Source organism: Solea senegalensis, linkage group LG8, assembly GCF_019176455.1.
Source record: "Solea senegalensis isolate Sse05_10M linkage group LG8, IFAPA_SoseM_1, whole genome shotgun sequence".
Taxonomy (NCBI): Eukaryota; Metazoa; Chordata; class Actinopteri; order Pleuronectiformes; family Soleidae; genus Solea; species Solea senegalensis.
In genome coordinates this window covers 21112201-21131109 of record NC_058028.1, presented here as the reverse complement: position 1 = coordinate 21131109, position 18909 = coordinate 21112201, and the positions used below count along the sequence as shown (strand labels likewise).

The 18909-nt window shown below is 38.9% G+C and overlaps 1 protein-coding gene across 1 annotated transcript; it reads right to left on the bottom strand.

The window, feature by feature from the left end:
• Positions 1 to 674: 674 nt before the first annotated feature.
• Positions 675 to 14741, bottom strand: mpzl3 (myelin protein zero-like 3). Its single transcript, XM_044031431.1, has 6 exons — positions 14486 to 14741; positions 10547 to 10713; positions 4187 to 4400; positions 2852 to 3008; positions 2154 to 2223; positions 675 to 1973 (listed from the first exon to the last, which is right to left on the bottom strand). The coding sequence occupies exons 1-6, from the start codon at positions 14580 to 14582 to the stop codon at positions 1893 to 1895; spliced, it is 786 nt and encodes a 261-aa protein (XP_043887366.1). The 5' UTR covers positions 14583 to 14741; the 3' UTR covers positions 675 to 1892.
• Between the last annotated feature and the right edge of the window lie 4168 nt (positions 14742 to 18909).

The following is an 18909-nucleotide window of genomic DNA, read 5'->3' as shown; positions in this document are numbered from 1 at the left end:
ACAATCTCAGCTGAAAATGCAAACAAACACTGGAATCAGAGACAGTAAACGTCAGTGATAAACCATGTTGTAATAACATTACATCCAATCATCGGGGGCCAATAAAAATCTGCATAATTCCTCCCTAAAATCTATATTGGCTGAAAAAGCTTTATTTCTTCCACCCGACATCAGTAGGTTGTTACCATGGTAGTTCAGATGAAGCGGGAATGATGATGTTTTCATCATAGGTGTGTGTGAATTATTAAAAGCCCTGAGAGTGTGAATGAGAGGAATGAGAAACAGAAAAGAAATGAGACTGAATGAAGACCTATTGTTTTCTGTGTGTTTCAATGGAGGCTTTTGATTATTTTTACTTTGTATAAATCTCTCTGGTCCCACGACTGCATAGATGAGACAGATGCCGCCGCAATTTGCGAACGATGCTCTTCGACTCCAGCCTGAGCCTTTTAAGGAATATTCAAGAACATTCATAAATAGTAGAAGAGACCCATTCATAAATACTGCATCAGACTAAACAAAGAGACAGCAGAGGGAAAAATGGTGGTTTGCTATGAGCTTTCAAAAATGGTATCTCCTTCTAAACCATGATGCATCAAATTAACAAATTCTTATCAACAACTCACTGGAAGCATCTTTCAAATCATGTTCTTTCTCTTAAAACCACAATAATCTGCTTATTAATAACTATTTATTTACGTTTCTAAAAAAACACAAACCAGATATGTATCCAAAATACTCACATATTTACTACTGCTATATTATATTGTAATATAAGAATAGACATATTTAACGTATACTGTTATGTACAGTTATGTATAAATATTATTACATGATTAAAGCTAATGCTCCACATTAAACAATTGATTTTTTACAAAATATTTAGAATGGAACAGCAACAATACACTGCAGCTCAACAAAGAGATTTCATTCAGCCACACTTTTACACAGGCAATAAATTAGACCTAACAAAATCTTATCTCCTTCACAACAACAAAGTCAAACATTTTAAATCATCCAAGATGTATAAAAAATATACATAGTGCTTTTGCGCTTGGCCCTGTTCAGGCCTGGGATTAACATCAGTGATCACATTGCGACCAGATAGCGAAATGGGTCCTGGATGTGTCTCCTGTATTATGTAATATTCAAACACACGCCAACGTGATGACTGTTTGCGAGACGAAAATAATGTTTTCTAACAAGTCTGACTGTCAGCACATTATTCTGTGTTTGTGTGTGTGTCTGACAAAGGGAGAGTGAGATGAGAGGAGCTTTAGTAGATCTCCTTGCACTAAAGAAATTGTAACTATTTAAAAAATGTGGTGTTCAGAGATAACATTGTTGTGGTGCCTGCAAATAAACAAATGTATCAGGGCTAATTAGAGGCATAACTAGTTTGTCCTGAGGACGCATCGCGTTTTTACACGCGCAGAAATGTGGACAAATGCATCCTCAAACCACGAATCTGAGGTTGCATTCAGGACTCATCAGGACCTCATTCAAGACCTGTACTTTGGCCATGATTGGGTCCTTGAGGACAGATGTTAATACCAGGACTGAACGAGGTCTTTGCGTTTGCCTGTTGTGGGTCGGTTTACACCCGATTATGCTGGACAGGCACAAAAAAACAAATAACTTCAAATAAATCAAAACCAAAAGCTCTCACACTGAGGAGTTAATACCTCTGCTGGTACTGAGGTACTGGTTAATCAGAAGCCTTCAGAAATTTAGGAGCATGCGAACGAACATGGAGGGTCAACAAAGTAAACATCACCGACGTAACTGGGTGACTGTTTGACCGTGGCACAGAAGACATGACTCCAGCATTTGGATTTACATTCTTGACCTCACGTGTTTTGAAAAGCACAAGTAGGTCCAAAAGGGGTTCTCTAGCACTGAGACTCGGCATAGCCTTCATCTATGGGAGGTCTCTTCTTTAGGTTGTAATACGCTTCTTCATCCTCCGAGTCCTGGACACACAAAAAGAGAGACAGTCAGGTGGACGCTACATGCAGACAGACACACGCACACCGGTCCAGTTTCCAGACATAAAGGATATATAAAACATGCGAGAAGAGTCTCGCAGACACGTCTCAATAAGTTATTCATGGGTCGTAAGACATGCTATTACGAAACGTTCCATAATGTACCATAAAATATAGGTCGCAGCATGTCAGCTTCTTCGCTTGAGCCACTGAGGGGGTGACGGCGTACTCCTCCCTGATGAATTAAACAGAAACAGATGGTCAGTAATGACAATTATGACATTCACATGCCACGGAACATAAATAACACAGACTAAAAGAGACAGAAATCTGCTGTGTAACAAATGGAAAGAATACATGACACATTTTCACATTTCCTGCAGGAAGAAGACACTTATGTATAATGTATGTGGTCTTAACCTTAACACTGGGTTATTTGAAATTATGTGTAAATAGTAAACAAAAGGAAATAAAACCAAAAAAAAGCTCACATAACATAATGACTTCCCAAGAGAACATGAGTTATTATTACATTTATACTCGTGTCCAAGTCATACATGCAACATAATACCTGTTCAACTTTTATATTCATGTATTACACAAATCAGAGGAGCAAATACCAGCTCCTGTGTGACTTCTCCACTGTAAAGCTGCTAATAGACGCTGTGGGTTTTAGACGTGGCTCTCCCTTTCCCAAAGAAGCAGATCCTCCTGAAATTAACCCTCAAATCAACTTAAAACTCTTGTTTAATCTTTATCAAATTGGCGATTTAGACGCACATCCATAACCCACCACGACCTGCAGTGACCGGCACTACTCCCTGAAGACCGACAGCAGTGATTAGTTGAGCACATCTACTCACCCCTCCGTGACCTCTATGGGTGATCTGTAGGCCTTCGATTGGCCGCGCTCTTTCTTGGGACAGATTATCCGTCCAATCAGAATGAGGGTGATGACAACAGAAGGCACGATGATGAAGAAGAGGAGCACGGTGACATCGGAGAAGCGGACACTGGCGGCTGCGGGAGAGGAGGTGGGATCTCGGTTTATGATCGTGCACATCTGCACTTCCATGAGTATTCATGAACAGAACACACGTATCGGGTACACAGGAGTAAACAGTAACATACCAGTTTATAGGTTTTGAACAATAATAGACTATTACATATGAACGTTGCTGTGTGTTTTGGCTGCAAACAGTGTCTTCTTACGTTCTTGGCATAGAAGAAATAGAATAAAAAGATCTAAACATGCTCACTTGAGCAGTGCTGGTGGGTGCTCCACTTACATATTTTTGAGTCGTATTTATCGTGTTCCCTGCACAAATTAATTAATTTATTCAAACATAAGAAAATGACAAATATATAAATATAGGCAATGAAATGTAATAAAAATAGAAATGAGAGCAAACATTTCTTTAAACATCAAAATAATAATCCAATGTTCAAAATGTTGAAGGATGAACATAGGAACTCCTATGCTGCTTTTTGTGTTTCTTCTACAGTCAAATCAAAGCCACCGACAAGAAAACTCTTATATCCCAAAATATGCAAACGCTTAAAAGAAACTTCTTGTTATGCAGTAGTTCAATATTTTAAATGATCATAACGACTGCAAACGTGCATCAACACATTACCCCCTGCATGTAACCATCAACAGTCTGCTGACAGCACAGGCAGGCAAACACGAACGAGGAAGCAGAGCTAACATCATGACAAGCGTGTGCAAACACACGGGAGATGTTTGGATTAGTCTGCTGCACTTGAAATTGCTTCCTCTCAGCTCCAACTCTGCATGTAGCAAACAGCACACAATTAACTGTGGGACAAACAAAATCCAAACACCTCGGGGGGAAGCCAGGACAAGCGCAGAGGAGAGACAACAACACAAGAGTCTGGATTTGACAACTGACATTACACACAATCAAGTGTGTACAATGTCGAAGACGCTGCAGGAATTAAAAGGAATTAAAATGATCAAATGAATATTAGATGCGTATTCAGATATTCTCTTCCCCCATATGTATACACACACAGACACACACAGATGTTTGTGTGTGACTACTAGCTCCACTGGAGCAAACCGCTGTGTCATTTGCCATCTATGGTGTAGAATTCAGTAAAAATTAGTAAAAAGTGGATACAGGCCAGCCGGAACTCCCTGTGCCAGATACTAGTGTGTTTAAGTGCTTTCCTACCTTTTGGTGTGACAGTCAGTACAGTGTGCGAAGTCGGGGACCCGTGGACATCGGGAGGGTTTCTGACTGAGCACGTGAAGGTCCCGTTATCGTTCAGTGTGGCATTGACCAGAGAAATGGAGGCTTCGCCGCGTGCAGGACTCCCCTGCCATTGAATACGACCAGCAAACTGACCATCAGGTGGGAGGAACGCCCGTGAAGAGAAATGGAAAAACTGGAAGAGAAAAATGTAATTTGTTAAAAAAAAATAATCAGGAAATGTGCCATCCATCTTAACCAGTAGTTATGCCTTCTGTTTGTTTATTTCTACCTTGACCACTAATGCCATGTAATTCACTTGAGTTGATTTAATTTTATAAAAGAAATACACCTATTACTAGGGATGGCTTAATATCACTTGTATCACCTAATATCACCTATGTTTGTGTCCAACATAGGGCTTGCTTTTTTAAATCCTTTTAACTAATTAACTGTTGAATTTACCAGCTATTTTAAAAACCTAATGCTACAGCTTTCTGGCAGCTTTACAAGCAGCTTTCTGCATTTAAACCATATTAAGAATTAATGAATGGTATGGGATTTAAAAATCTTTCCCCTTCTTCTTCGATATCCAAAGATATAGCAGATACCCATACTGAGTGTGATATTGGCATATCCCTGCTTATTATAAATGATTACTTTGCTTTTCCATTAGCGATAGTACCTGGTACCTGGTACTTTTGTACCTGCTCAGATGAGGTTCCAAGCGAGCTGAGCCGATGCTATGCGTGACCTCGTCAGACTAATCTCCAACATTTAGCAAGGAAATGTCCAAAATCTCATCATTTAATGGAGGAGTCTGGTGTATTTAGTGAGGCACGCCGGAACTATATAGAGGAAAAATGCCTTTACACAGTGAACAATCAGAGAAACTGGATAAGGATTGGCGACCACACAGTGAGCAAAGTATCCCCCATCTCAGACATGTAGTAATCTCCCAACTTTTTTAATTATTCTTTAATTTAGGAAAAGTATAGTAAAAATAATTACAGAATAGTGTCAAAAGCAACTGGTGGTGGCACAGATGGTGGTGGGACATTTACTTTACATTATGTTTTAATAGAGTGAAGAGGGCTCCGCGTAGGAAATAATAATAAACATCTGATCAAGCAACTGTCAAAAAAAATATGCATGTGCAGAAAGAATATAATGAAAAATATATGAAAACTAACTTTATAATATCAGTCTGATTCTCTTCATTACTCCCACGTTAAGCTGACCCAGCTTCACTAAAACAAGGCACGAGTGTGCCGGGAGTGTAGGTGGAGAAGAGGAAACTGTGGACTTTCTTCAGGATGTTTCTCCACAGACTAAACAAATATCTGGAAGTTTGTGTCTTAACAAGTATGTGATTAGTCATCAGTAACCAAGGTGAAAAAGTTGTTCTGTACTCATTGTGTGCAGAAATATAGTTTATTTTCAGTTATTGGTAACTATTAGCCCTGTCAAACCCATTATTCATTGTGATTTATTTTAATTATTTAAAGCTTCATAACACAATACCTGCTCTGGCTGAAGAGGCAAACAAAGAAGAGTTTGAGGAGGAAACTTTTCAGTTCAAAAAGCTGTCTGAGTCTGACAGATCAAAGGTTAAAACTAAATATGCACAGTTTGCAAAGCTGAATTAATTACCACAGAAGCACTCGTCAGTTGGAATGCCAGCTCGATGCAAAACAGCCAGTGCTGCTCGCCAACATAATATGCTGGAGTTCACTCACTCATCGTCTACCACTTTATCCTCCAACCTGTAACAATATTTTAGTGAACTTCAAAGTGGAAACTGTGGCCACATGAGCATTGTAGAGAAGGATGGACAGAGAAATCATTCAAATAAAAACCAGGAGGCACATTTTATACTCTTACCCCCCTGACAGGAACTGTTGTGTCACAAATACACAAATTATAGAGCTACAGTAGCTGATGTCATACAACCAAGGTAACAAGAAAGCAGTTCACCTCTACAGATGTATACTAGCTTAGTTTAGTTGACCATGTACAGAACCAGGTCTATGCTGAAGTTAGCTGAATAGCTAATTTGCTTACTAGACAACACATAAATCAGGCAATATGTCAGACAACTTGTCTCTTTGCTGGCTGTTTACATCATAAAAGTGAAGATGGTGGATAGCCATTGTGGATCCCCACAGATCCAGAGAGACGGCAGAGGTAAATCACTGCTATGACACATGCTCAGAGCGAGCAGCACAAAGTGTAGCAATGGGAACCGACAAACAAGCATAAAAAAGCATATTGCAGGTCTGGAATAATGTCCTCTCCAGTTATTTCCATACACTGTGAGGATCTTATTCACATTCAATCTGTCAAGTTTTGCCATGTATTGGTCGATGTCTGGGGATTTAAAGTGTGCAGTGAACTGACAGGTTGAATTCAGCAATGGTCTGGTTCATTTTTTCTGCATCAGAGGCTACCAACACAGCGGTTCATAAAAATAGAGTCACATGTGGTCCAGAGCTCTATATTTTCAGTGTAGATATCGGCAACATGACCGAGAAACCTTACAGACATGAAATGAAGATGGTTGAGCAAACGCAGGTCAGCACTCTTACAGGGAACACTGGACTTCTCTGAGTAATGATGATTATTTGGGGGTCACTGCACAGTGTGCCATTAAAGACTTGAAATTGCTGTTGTTTGCACTAACTGTGAGGAAAAACTGAAGAGTTGAACCATAATATTGGAGGACATGACTGCTGCATGGCTTTCACCTCTTCTCTCAAAAGCAAAGCAGATCAGATTTTTGTTTAATTAATTCAAAAATTATGTTTTTGCATCCCATCAAGACCAGACCAAAAGCTGGGTTCACACTGGATGTGTGAACTTTTCGCATTGGTTGCACAAAATTTCAGTGCACCCACATTTTTCAACACACAGCCTTCAGTGCAGTAACTTTACGGGTTGCCTTTTTGTCATTTCACACATGCATTCAGACTTATGTAAACGATGGTTAACAAAAATAAGTTGCAAGGAAATGTTTGTCTTCATTCAAAGAAATTTCTCCAAAACTCAAGAGTAGAAATATCTGATTTCTGTCATAGATGTCCTGAATTTATGGATTTTTTTTTGCACTTCACTGCAATTTGAGATTTTTTTCAATTTAAAAAGTGTGAATGTGGGACATTTAACTTGAAATATTAAAAACTGTACTGTGTAAAGACAGTGCACTCAAACAAAGACTTCTTATAGTGCTCTCTGTGTTTTATTTTGAAAACGATACGTCAACCTTACAAATCCGTTTGACTCATTGGTTCATAGGCTTTTTACCCTTAAAGCCTTTGGAGGGTATTTTGATAGTTTGACAACAGAGAAACAAACATCGTTCTTCGCATTTGATTTAGGCTGCATGTGCTATGTGTGGAGAGAAGGAGCAGACAAATCAGCAGTTAGTTTGTGTGTGCATGCATGTGTGTGAGAGAGTGAATGAACAGTACAATATACATTGTGAATCAATTGATGACGGTCACTGCTGATTCTGTCGCCACGCATTAATCAATGTACGGGATACTCTGGAAATGTTAGGTGCAGCACTGCGAGCTAAGAAAAAATGTTGTCACACACAAATATTTTTCTCTATTGTGTCTGCTTTGGAAAATCATAAAACATATTTTTTTAAATACACCTTTGTACTAAATACGAGGATTGTTCAGTGTGAAACCATACATCCACCATAATAAAGCTTTGTAAGAGAAGAAAAAAGAAAAAAGGAATGGAATCAGGGAGGTGCAATGCTGGAGGGCTTTTACTTTGAAACAGATACAGGACCTTTTGTGTTTGTAACATGCACGACAGATATAGATGACTAAACTGTGGTGAAAGATGAATTTTACTGCCTACTATGCTGTGAAACACGTGCAGCTTGTGCAGATTTCCACATATATATACATATATACACATATATATATACATACACATACACACACATATATATATATATATATATGTATATATATATATATATATATATATATATACACATATATACATAAAACATATTAGAACAGTCACAGACAATGGTCTAGGCTGCATGGGGTATAGGTTGTGGTTTACACACTATGAGCTTTGTCAACAAGAATAACTGTATATGGCCTCCCAATAAAACTATCCATCTCCAAACAACGGAATCACCTGAACAGTACTTCACAAATAGTGATAAGGTTTTATGTCTTTACAGCTATGTGTCTATCTGCTGCATTTCGCGGTGACTGACTAAAAGCCTAGCAAAGATTAAAAAAAACAGGTATTTCTCCCTGCAATGTTATTCACTCACGACTGATCCTTTGAGGACATGGCACATGAGAGCAGCTTGAAGTTAGTGACTACACAAGAGTCTGTGGAGTCTTGAAACAAACTTGAAAAAAAGTGTTTAAAAAGTAAATAACAATGCAATGAAAGATTGTTTTATACTGGGGTCACCTCTGAAACATTTGAAACAAAATCTTCCCCTGACTTGACAACTGTCCATACAACTTAGGGTTTGACGTCTTCATAATGGATAATGGATCATTTTAGTCTTATTCAGCAGAATTCAATTTCCAGTTAGTTCCAAAATCCAATAATTATCATCCGCTCCCACTGATATTTGATTGAACATTCAGCTTCTTTTCTCCAATCTACAAAATGAATTCTCATCAGGACTGAAGTAATTATACAAGTCAGTGAAGCACTGCAGCACTTCAGATTGACACTAAAGCTTTGGCAGCAAAATTATATTTTCTGATGGAGCGTTACACATGCTTATTCATGGTCTCTTTTCCAGTGTGATATACAGCCAGGCACACACAGGCCAATAAACAGGCCAAATGGCTAATGGAATTGGATGGAAAGTAAATGAAGGCTTGTAAATTAGAAATTAGAAACTTCCAAACTTGGTTCCATCCAGGAAACTGGCAATTTGATAAAGAGAAGAAAATAGCTTGGACGGTTAGTCCACAGATATACCGGCAATATTCCCTGTTGACACACCTTTCTACGAAAGCTTTGTTAAGTAATACCATCCATGTGCTGACTCACGCACACGTGCATATGCACAAACTGACATGCAGAGCGTTTTCGTCTCCTCCCCATACATGCTCTGACACAAGACAACATCTTAATGACTAAACCAACAGCACTCCATATAAGCACAGCCACAAAACATTAGCCTCCACTTAAGTCTAAGTGCTCCTATAGGAGATGATGGCATATGGAGTTGCAGCTACCACACTATGGATTTCCATGCTCCAAATGCAATTTCACAGAACCACACTTGATGGTTATCCTCAAGTCCAAATGGAACAGCTTAAATTATGTGGTGGATCTTTAGTGGATTGGTCACTGGGATTGAACCCAGAGTATGTGGGGTTAGAGGACTGAGTGCAGTTTTGAGTCGGGATGGATACATTTGGACGTATTTCCAGACCATGATACCACCACAGAGGAAGCGGTATATTAAGGCAGCTGACCAGCAGGGTTTTTCTGGGGGAAGCTCCTGTAAAGTCAAAAGCCAGGCTGGAAGGCACATAGCTCAGGACACATAGTATCTCTATTTCAACTAAGCCTGATCTGTGTTTGTTTCAGGGGATATTTATTGTAACAGATGTAATTATGAGTCCACAACAGAAATCAACAGACGTTTGGTCAATAGTGTAAACAAACCAAATATCAAACAAGTCATGTTTGTACAGAATACAAAAAGTTTATATATGACGGAAAACTTTATATAAAACTGCCACAACCAACTCAACTCAAAACAATCATTACCATGGATCTTTAGTATTTTTGGTTCTTCTTCACAATAATGGGTCAGAAGCATATTTCTATTTTAGTTCCACAACAATGTTTTCCTTCTGGAAAAAAAACACCAATGCCATCTTATGGCCATTGACTAAAATGACTATCAAACTCACAATTTATGGAAATAACTTTTAAATTACAGGTAATTTAAAGTTATTTTCCATATAGAGAGGGCATTTATGTCAGACAGGTGGGACAAAAGATTAGATAACCTAATAATGGAAAGCAAACTTTAGAAAAATAACTGGCACATGCTGTGGTGCTATGTGTAACGTGTGCAATGAATGAATGAATGAATGAAAAAATAGTGTAAAGTGTTTTGAGCAGTCATCAAGTCTAGAAAATTGCTACATAAATGCAGACCATTTACTGGCAGGTTAAGAAAATAAGTCACTTGTCACTTTCAAATGTGTCATAATAAAAAAAAACAATGCACAATTGCAAACCATCTGCATTCAGTCAATAAATGACATTGCAAATGTGCATAAAGACACTTAAAAAATATATAATACAGCCTTGATTTGTACTCACTGTCTGTGGTGGCCCTCCACTCTGGGGCCTGTAGGACCAGTCGACCGTCATCTTACTGGTTGGCCTACTGGTAGAAGTGAAAGTGCAGGACAATTCGACAGTGTCCCCTTTAGATGCATGCAGTTCTGCTGGTGAACTCACTGTGATGGAGGAGACCAGGCAAGGCACTGGAAGAAAGAATGCGAGGGATGATGTGTGATATGTGCAGATTTTGATGTAGGGGAAGGGAAGGGAAAACAAATTCATGTGGGTGACAGTGTCTTCAGCTGCTGTAAGCAAACCCGATACAATCTATGTGCAAACAGTGTTACAGTGGTAACGTGAAAGTGACACCACAGCAAATTCCTCCTAAAAGAACTGAACTGTTCTCACTAGTCTCTCTGTTGTGTTTGACAGAATCATCTGCCTGTCCTGGGCCTAGAACTACAGATAAAGCTACACATTTTGCTTCTGTGTTTGTTGCCGGGTGTTTTTTCATTGATATCTATTTCTTGAGAACACTGAAGGACCTGAGGAGACTACAATGATAAATGATGCTTAAGAGGTTGCTAGACTATATCCACAAACCACAAATGCACCCTTGATGGCTAGGGATGCACGACGTTATCCACACGATATAGGTATCGGCTGAAATTGGTTTTAAAATGTATTATCATTAGGGCTGCAACTAACGATTATTTTCATAACCAATGAATTTGCAGATTATTTCCTTGATTAATTGAGTATTTTTAAATATGTTGATTGTTTTTTTACGAAACCTGGAAATTATGATTTTCTTGAATGCCTTGTTTTGTCCACAAACTGAAATTATTCAGTTTCAATGATTTCTTTGTTATATTGAGCAAAGAAACAGAACATATTGACATCAAACTAACTAATCGATTATCAAAATAGTTGAATTATTGTCGTCTTGCTCATCGATTAATCATTGCAGCTCTAATGATCATATACTGTATCAGCAAACACAACAATATGACTAAAACAGTAGTCTGAATAGACTGCTACCTTATTGACTTCTATGCTGGTGGCCTCTCCAACACTTTTTCTTTTTCAATCTTTATTTTGCATAATGAAGAATATGAATATCTGCATCTGCTGCAACATGAGTATGAAAAATATAAGTTACTTTCACTACAGAAGAGACTAAATGACCTTAGTAAGTGGGTGCAGGGAAAAACATGTAAATCAGTATCCGTATTGGTATCGGTAATCAGCCCAAGCACTCAAGCAAATATCAGCATATCGGCTATGAGCTATGGCTTATTTAACAAAAGACTTGTTTGACACTCAATATTGGACAAGCTGTGGAAAATACAGCAACACCAGCAGCTTGGTGACATTACCTTGAGTATGGTGCTTCACACCAATATCAGCATATTAACAAGTTTAGCTATAATGCAAACATGGTTATGTTTGACAGGTGCATAACACTGCTGACCATGTCCACCTTGTGTTGACACATGAAAAGTCAGTGAGATCACAATAGTACATACAATTCATGGAATTGGGGACATGGCAACTTCCAAACATACAGCAAAACACTCAAAACAAAATGTCAGTAAAGGAAACGCTATAAGATCAACCAAGGGAACCAAAAGAGAGACAAAATAATAAATTAAAGTTATATTTACAGAGTCATAATAACTTTAACTATTAATATCGTAATTGTCAAATCTGAAAAGAAACTGCATTTCAGAATCATGAAATATCAAACAATTGACTACTCCAACTTATTCACAGATAATTAAAAGTATCCAGTGGAGTTAAACTTGCTCTGCAGTTTAACTCTTAAAACTGTCCAAACAATAGCTATAGAGAAATTTCTGACTGAACTGAATTATGTACCAACTCTGCAACTGATTCCCACCACTAACATTTATGATGTTTGTGGTGGGCATTTATGTCAGACAGGTGGGACAAAAGATTAGATAACCTAATAATGGAAAGCAAACTTTAGAAACAAGCTCAACATGTCCTTCTCTCTTCCTCAAAGTGTAAGGTAATGTATTCAAATGAGATTTGACCAGAAAATCAAAATTGCAAATATTCAGTTGACTGTGAATTAGTCCTGGCAGCTGTGCCAGCAGCATGTGAATAGGGATTATACAGTATATGCCTGACAGAAAAAAAAATAACTGGCACATGCTGTGGTGCTATGTGTAATGTGTGCAATGAATGAATGAATGAATGAATGAAAAAATAGTGTAAAGTGTTACAAAACAAATTATCGCAATCTTCTTGATTATTTATTGCTGTTCTTTTGGCCCCTGCTGAGAAACCCTCCTTTAAAAATGAATTTGAGTGTTAAAACCCCACCACTGACTGTTAAACACTGCTTTTTCTGGGCCTAAATTAAAGCATCTTATCACATTTCAAAATCTCACCCACCACCTCAAACCACTTGTTCACCAAGGATTAAGTGAGAGCAAAATAAGCGTGACAATCAGCAGACATATCTAATCTTAGACACCACTGATTCCATCAAAGACCCCAACAGTGAGGACAAAGTTTATCTTACACAAAACACACTCAGGTGATCACTCTGAATCATCTTCAAGACCCCCTTAGATGGGTCATCAGCACAAACAAGAGTATCACGTCATACAAGTGAAACTCAGGCAAAGGAGCTGTGAAAGATTTCAAGTAAACAAGAAGGACGCTGAAAATCTAGGAATCAGTGGTGGGACTGGGAAGTTGGCAGCTCATCAGTGGTGATGTTTACACCTGCTTTCTCAAATAACAAGATGTCTGGACATTTCTTTTAATAAATAAAACAAACTAAGACCACACTACATTGTGCTGCCCTGCTTTCACTGTGGCCAAAAAAATGGCTCAACAATATTGTGAAACGTTTATCATATCCAGACACACTACAATGATTCTCATCCTCCTACACACATACTAGGTGTGTAATAGAATATGTTGCTTAATTGTGTCCCGACTAAGCCCGTTATTTATTTTACATTTTGGGGTGTAGTAACAGCAGGATTATTTGGTTGGGCACTGCTCCACCATGCCTATACAGTACATACACCCAGCACTAGTAGCCATTATTATAAGTATATTGTAGGTATTATTTTTTATTCTGTAATTGGCCAAATGCTTTCAAGAGAAGGTAAATAACTGTTCAAGGTTATGGTATTAATGCCTGGCAATAGTCTACGCTGACCACAGTAACTGATGGTGACCCATCAGGAATCCTTTCTACCAGTTATTCCCAGACAGAGAGGATGTAGGAGGTTTTATTTAGGGGTGTCCAGATTATTTTACATTTAAAGATTTGTGACATAAAAACATACACAAACATCATGGAAACATCCGTTTTATTTATTCAAACTATTGGATGTTTCACAGATGACAGCAAAAAATGATCAGAAACTGTGTTCTTGTCACGACCTTCGCAACAGTGGAACAAAAAGTCCTGTACCCACAGAGTGTGAGCTATTTTGCCTTATTCCTACAAAATTCAATAATGAATTCAAAAATATGACTTACAACAGTTGTCATGCCGTAGACCATGGCAAATTCATAATGTTTTACTTTATTTCGTTCACAGTATAATATGTTTGCTTCATGTGTGAATCTAAAACACTGCATATTTAAAGGCTGTTTTTATTAGAAGGTCAGCATGGTTACGTTAACGTAAGGGCTATCTTAAAATGGCGTTAGATCTAGCGCTTATACGGACCTGCATACGTATTTCACTACACACCTGTTGTTTATTTGAGTTTAAAAGTTAGCCTACAGGCAATGACGTGCGAATAGTGAGGGTTAGAGACGTTAAACGCTTAAAGCCTGAATAAAAGGTACCACGGCGTCAGTGCAGGTCTACTGAAACTCACACGGAGCTGGTCGTAAACTAACCACACAGTTTCTCTCGGAGTGTTGAAACTTATATTGTCAGCGACATGGACGCCGAGCCTCGGCCTGGATACTCACCCAAACACCCGAGCACACAGAATAGCAGCAGCAGCGGCGGCGACGACGACGACGACACGCCGTCCACAGCAACAATCCCTCCACATAATCGACGCATTTTAATGTGGGAAAACAGCTTCACTCGTGTGACGATAGAAAACAGAAAAAAAAAAGAGTCAGAACTTGGCTACGGCAGAGTCCATAGTCGGTCCTGACATGACTCAGACTCTCTGCTGCTCCTTGTGACTGGAGGTTGACTCCTACCTGACAAACAGGTGTATCAGGAAGTGAGCAGGGGCGGTGAGAGCCGGAGCTGCGGCCTGGGCACTGGGACTAAAATAACACACAACATACCAAGGTGGTGACCCTCAAATATGTCAATAATTCAACCAAGATTCTCATTCAATCTTAATGTTGTTGTATATTAACAACTATACTTATACTGATTAAAGTATGTATACAACATGTAATGTAAAATATTGTATTATTCTTTATTTTATTCTGTATCTATTTTTCTTATTATACAATAGTAGTATAGGCTGTGAATCTTTGTTAGGAAAGGGTTCAATAAAGTAGCACTTCTGATTCTCAATCTGTACAACAAAGGTCTCCAACCTTATTTCTACAAAAATGGGAAAGTATAGTTACCAGACTTCTGGCCAGTGCTGGCCCAAAACTTTATGGGGCCCTAAGCTGAATTGAATTTGCCCCCCCACCGCCCACCTCGGAGCAGCTTGTGCTTGACTATTATTAACAAAAACGTAAAAACTCTATAAATGACCTGTGTCATGCTGAACTAAACCTGGATTAAACAAGTAAATTAAAGACATCTAGATTTCTTTAATATGTTAAAATGTAATATTGGAGCAGCCACTTAATTTACTTATGCCTTGGTGTGCTCTGCCTCTGACCACTGTTAAATGATGTTAAAGGTCCAGTGTGTAAAAAACAGTGACATCTCATGGTGAGACTGCAGAATGCAGACTGTAAGATAGGGAGGAGTCCCACTCCAGTGGCCGTCACATACTAGAAAGGATGTTGTTCTACTGCTGTAGAGACATGACGGCACATGAAGGCAGCCTCCATGAATCACTGCCTAACCACCCAGTGATTAACTAATCAATAACAAATGCCATGAGTAGATAATCACTAATGACATTAGAAAAGTGTTATGTAATCATGATAACAATTAAACAATGATAAGTTAATTGTTAACAAACAATTATTTAACATTCTTAATTATTATTATTATTATATTGTGTTTATTTTGGCAGGTTAACTTCAATGTAAGCATGTGGATAATAAGCATGAGAGCAAGAGCACGAGACTTTAAAACAGACACAGGCTCGTTCAAAATAGAACCATATTAATATATAATACATTCTCTCATATCTGCCCCCTCATATGAACTCACTGTGTGGAGGCCTGAGGCCTGAGTTTTTCTGTTCTCTCCGTGGTACAAAATCATGGATGGTGTAACAGGTCTCCCCTGCTATTTCTAGACATATTACTCTGCAATCCCTGTCCCCGATCTCTTGTCATTACTGTTGTAATTATCCCTAATGGGAGAAGATATTTGTTTTTCCTAGCCATCACTGGTTCAGTTTCACTCGCCTGTGTTTATACGAAGTCCTTTTGAAGTTTATTTACATCTTCATTTGTTCTGGATTGTCAGTTACATCCTCACATCCATCTGGTCTGCCAGGAGCGTTTCCTCAATCCTGATAGGAGAGATGTTCAGTCGTGCTTCATGACCTCGTTTTATTTCATGACACATCGGAGGATATTGAACGGGAGCAGCAAGCTCTATTTCTCTGGGCCTAGCTCTTTGTAATATAGTGTACTTATCAGCTGTGTGCTATAATCTGATTCAATTAACAGAAATACAGTCTACTGTGCATGGCCAGATAGTTTATGAAGTGCTAAACACATGCCACTGTGGCATCATTAGAAGAAACACAATATTGAAATCATTTCCCAGAAAAAGATGATTGTTTTGTGCAAAATAGTTTGTCTGAGTCTGATAAGAATTTATGAGTTAGTAAAAGTAAAAGCAAACGTGAAAAGCAATAACAACAATGAATAAAGTTGAGTCTGTGAGTTACTGTATAACTGGCTTCTAATCGACTAAAGACCATGTGGAAATTATTCCTGTGTATTTGTTACACAAGATGCCAGAGCAGGCAGATTTGATGATACTAATTATGTCTCTGTTTTATTACTTTTTTTAATCACCTTTCAAGAAAGATCCAGCATCACAGGTGCGATAACATTCTGATTAGATTTAGCGCTTACGTACCTGTTCCTTGTTTGTGCTCGGGGTCCACCTATTAATAAAATGAAGATGAGAGGCATAGGTGTCCTCCTCCCTGCCTCCAGTCATAGGTACAGTGTTTACATTGTGTCTGTTCATAATATTATGTAACGGTTCCCACAATGAGGCCAGGGGTATCACTTCCTTTTTGCTTGAATAGATCCTGAGTTACAGGACTTGCCTTACCTGGGAGCGTCAACAATTTCTGTGCTCCACAGTGCTACATTGTGCCAACCATATTACATCTGATCTGCTTGCCATGCATCTTCTGGTAGAAGATAAGGTCTTACCTGGATACCTGAACACACAGTTCTACATTGTGTTATGTATTGTGAGGGTGGAGAGTGGGGTCTCCTGTGTGGTTACAGTAGCGTGGTATCACTTTCCGCTGAAATGTTCTCGCCAACAATGAACGCTCTCCCCAATAACAGGCTTTCTGGCGACTCTGGCCAACAAGAGACCCCTTCTTCTGTTGTCAACACTGGAGGGGACTAATAAAGGTGATTTAAAGTCTGCAACCAGACGGTGTATGTCACTATTATCTTTTGTCTAAAAAGACGTGGAGTGTCTTTTTGACTTTTCATCAGCTCCTGAACCTTTTGTGCTGAAAAGCTGATGAAAAGTTGCATCTATAATCTCTAACCTTTCTTTGAGGTTATATTACTCACCTCATGGACTCTACTCTGTACAGTTCACTCAGGACCCCCCGCCTTTACAGTGAATGGATTTGAACATTTGCTCATACCAATAAATACAAGTAAGGAGTTCTGTTTTCTCTTCTCTGCAACCTGTTGTGCCAAGCCCATGTTTTTGTGTTTATGTGCGCACACACACACACACGTGACGGAATGTAGTGCTTTTCCACAACACTGTGCCAGGTACAACCCATTCTTAGGTGTGGAATGCAGACTGAGGTGAGAGAGAGAGAGAGATGAAGCAAGTCAGAAAAAAGTAGCAGGGAGGATAAGAACATAGTTTCCATTTCGTCTTTTCCTAAACAAAGCCCACAGTAATCTATTCTTTTGACATAGTTTTACGTGAGTTGCTACATATTGGACAATGCTGTATTTACTGAGTCATGAACAAGGAATGGTTGTTGGGAAAGAGCTTTGAATTGCCTGATGAGAAATTACTGTGAAACTGTTCAATCTGGACTGTTTATAAGTCATTGTTCCTTTTTTTTTTAACTAACATAAACTGTGGGATGTGAAACTTGATAGTGCAGTAGGTTTTCCTTTACTCCCCAAATTCCTACAAGGCCTTGAGGCAACCACCAGGGAACAGGTGAGCAAAACACCACCATTCTTGGCAACCGCTGTGCAGTTTTGGAATTCATCCATTCACTTTCACATGAAACAGCTGATCTAGTACTTTTGAGATTCCACATCCTTTAGCCATGCAGCGCACGCATGTAAAGCTGTAGTGTGTGACTTTCAAACATGAACACAACATTAGATTCAAACCCTTGTCAAATGACTTCACGCAGTGTTGATCAGCCCCGCACAACTCTCTCTTTTTTCTCAGTATGGTGACGTTTATATCTTGTGTTGCTCGGCAACATTCCCAAAGTCGATTCAAATAGTCGGTCATTCAGTTTGACAGGATAAACGTGTCTTGTCCCCACCTTCATGTGCTTCACTGGTGTATGCGCACAAACGCTCCCTCAGTCAAGTGTTTCTCTTCTATACAGAGGCAGAATAATAACACTGACAACAGCACAAATCCCCACAGGTTACACACTGCAGCATTACGATGACTCGCTTCTGAACTGCCCTATTTGTGTGAGGAGGGGAGGACATAGCTGTGATGATGATATATAACATAGTTTTTTTTTTTTCCCTGTGTTCTGCGTGTTTCATTTCTTTCATTACATGTCACTTTACAGAGCTCGCACTAGATAACACAGTATGCATTACTGTCTCTCTTTTCCTCTGCTGCATCGATGCCAAGTGTAACATTCAGAGGATTTAGAGAGCCGTTCTTCATTCACTAAGCCAGGCCGTGCTTCAAAAACACCACTGCCATGTGTTTCTTATCATGATTAAGTGAAGTCATTTCTTACGAAAATCCCTGAATATCTAAACATGTTCATTTCCACACTCAAATTGTTTTTATTGATGTGGGAGAGTTA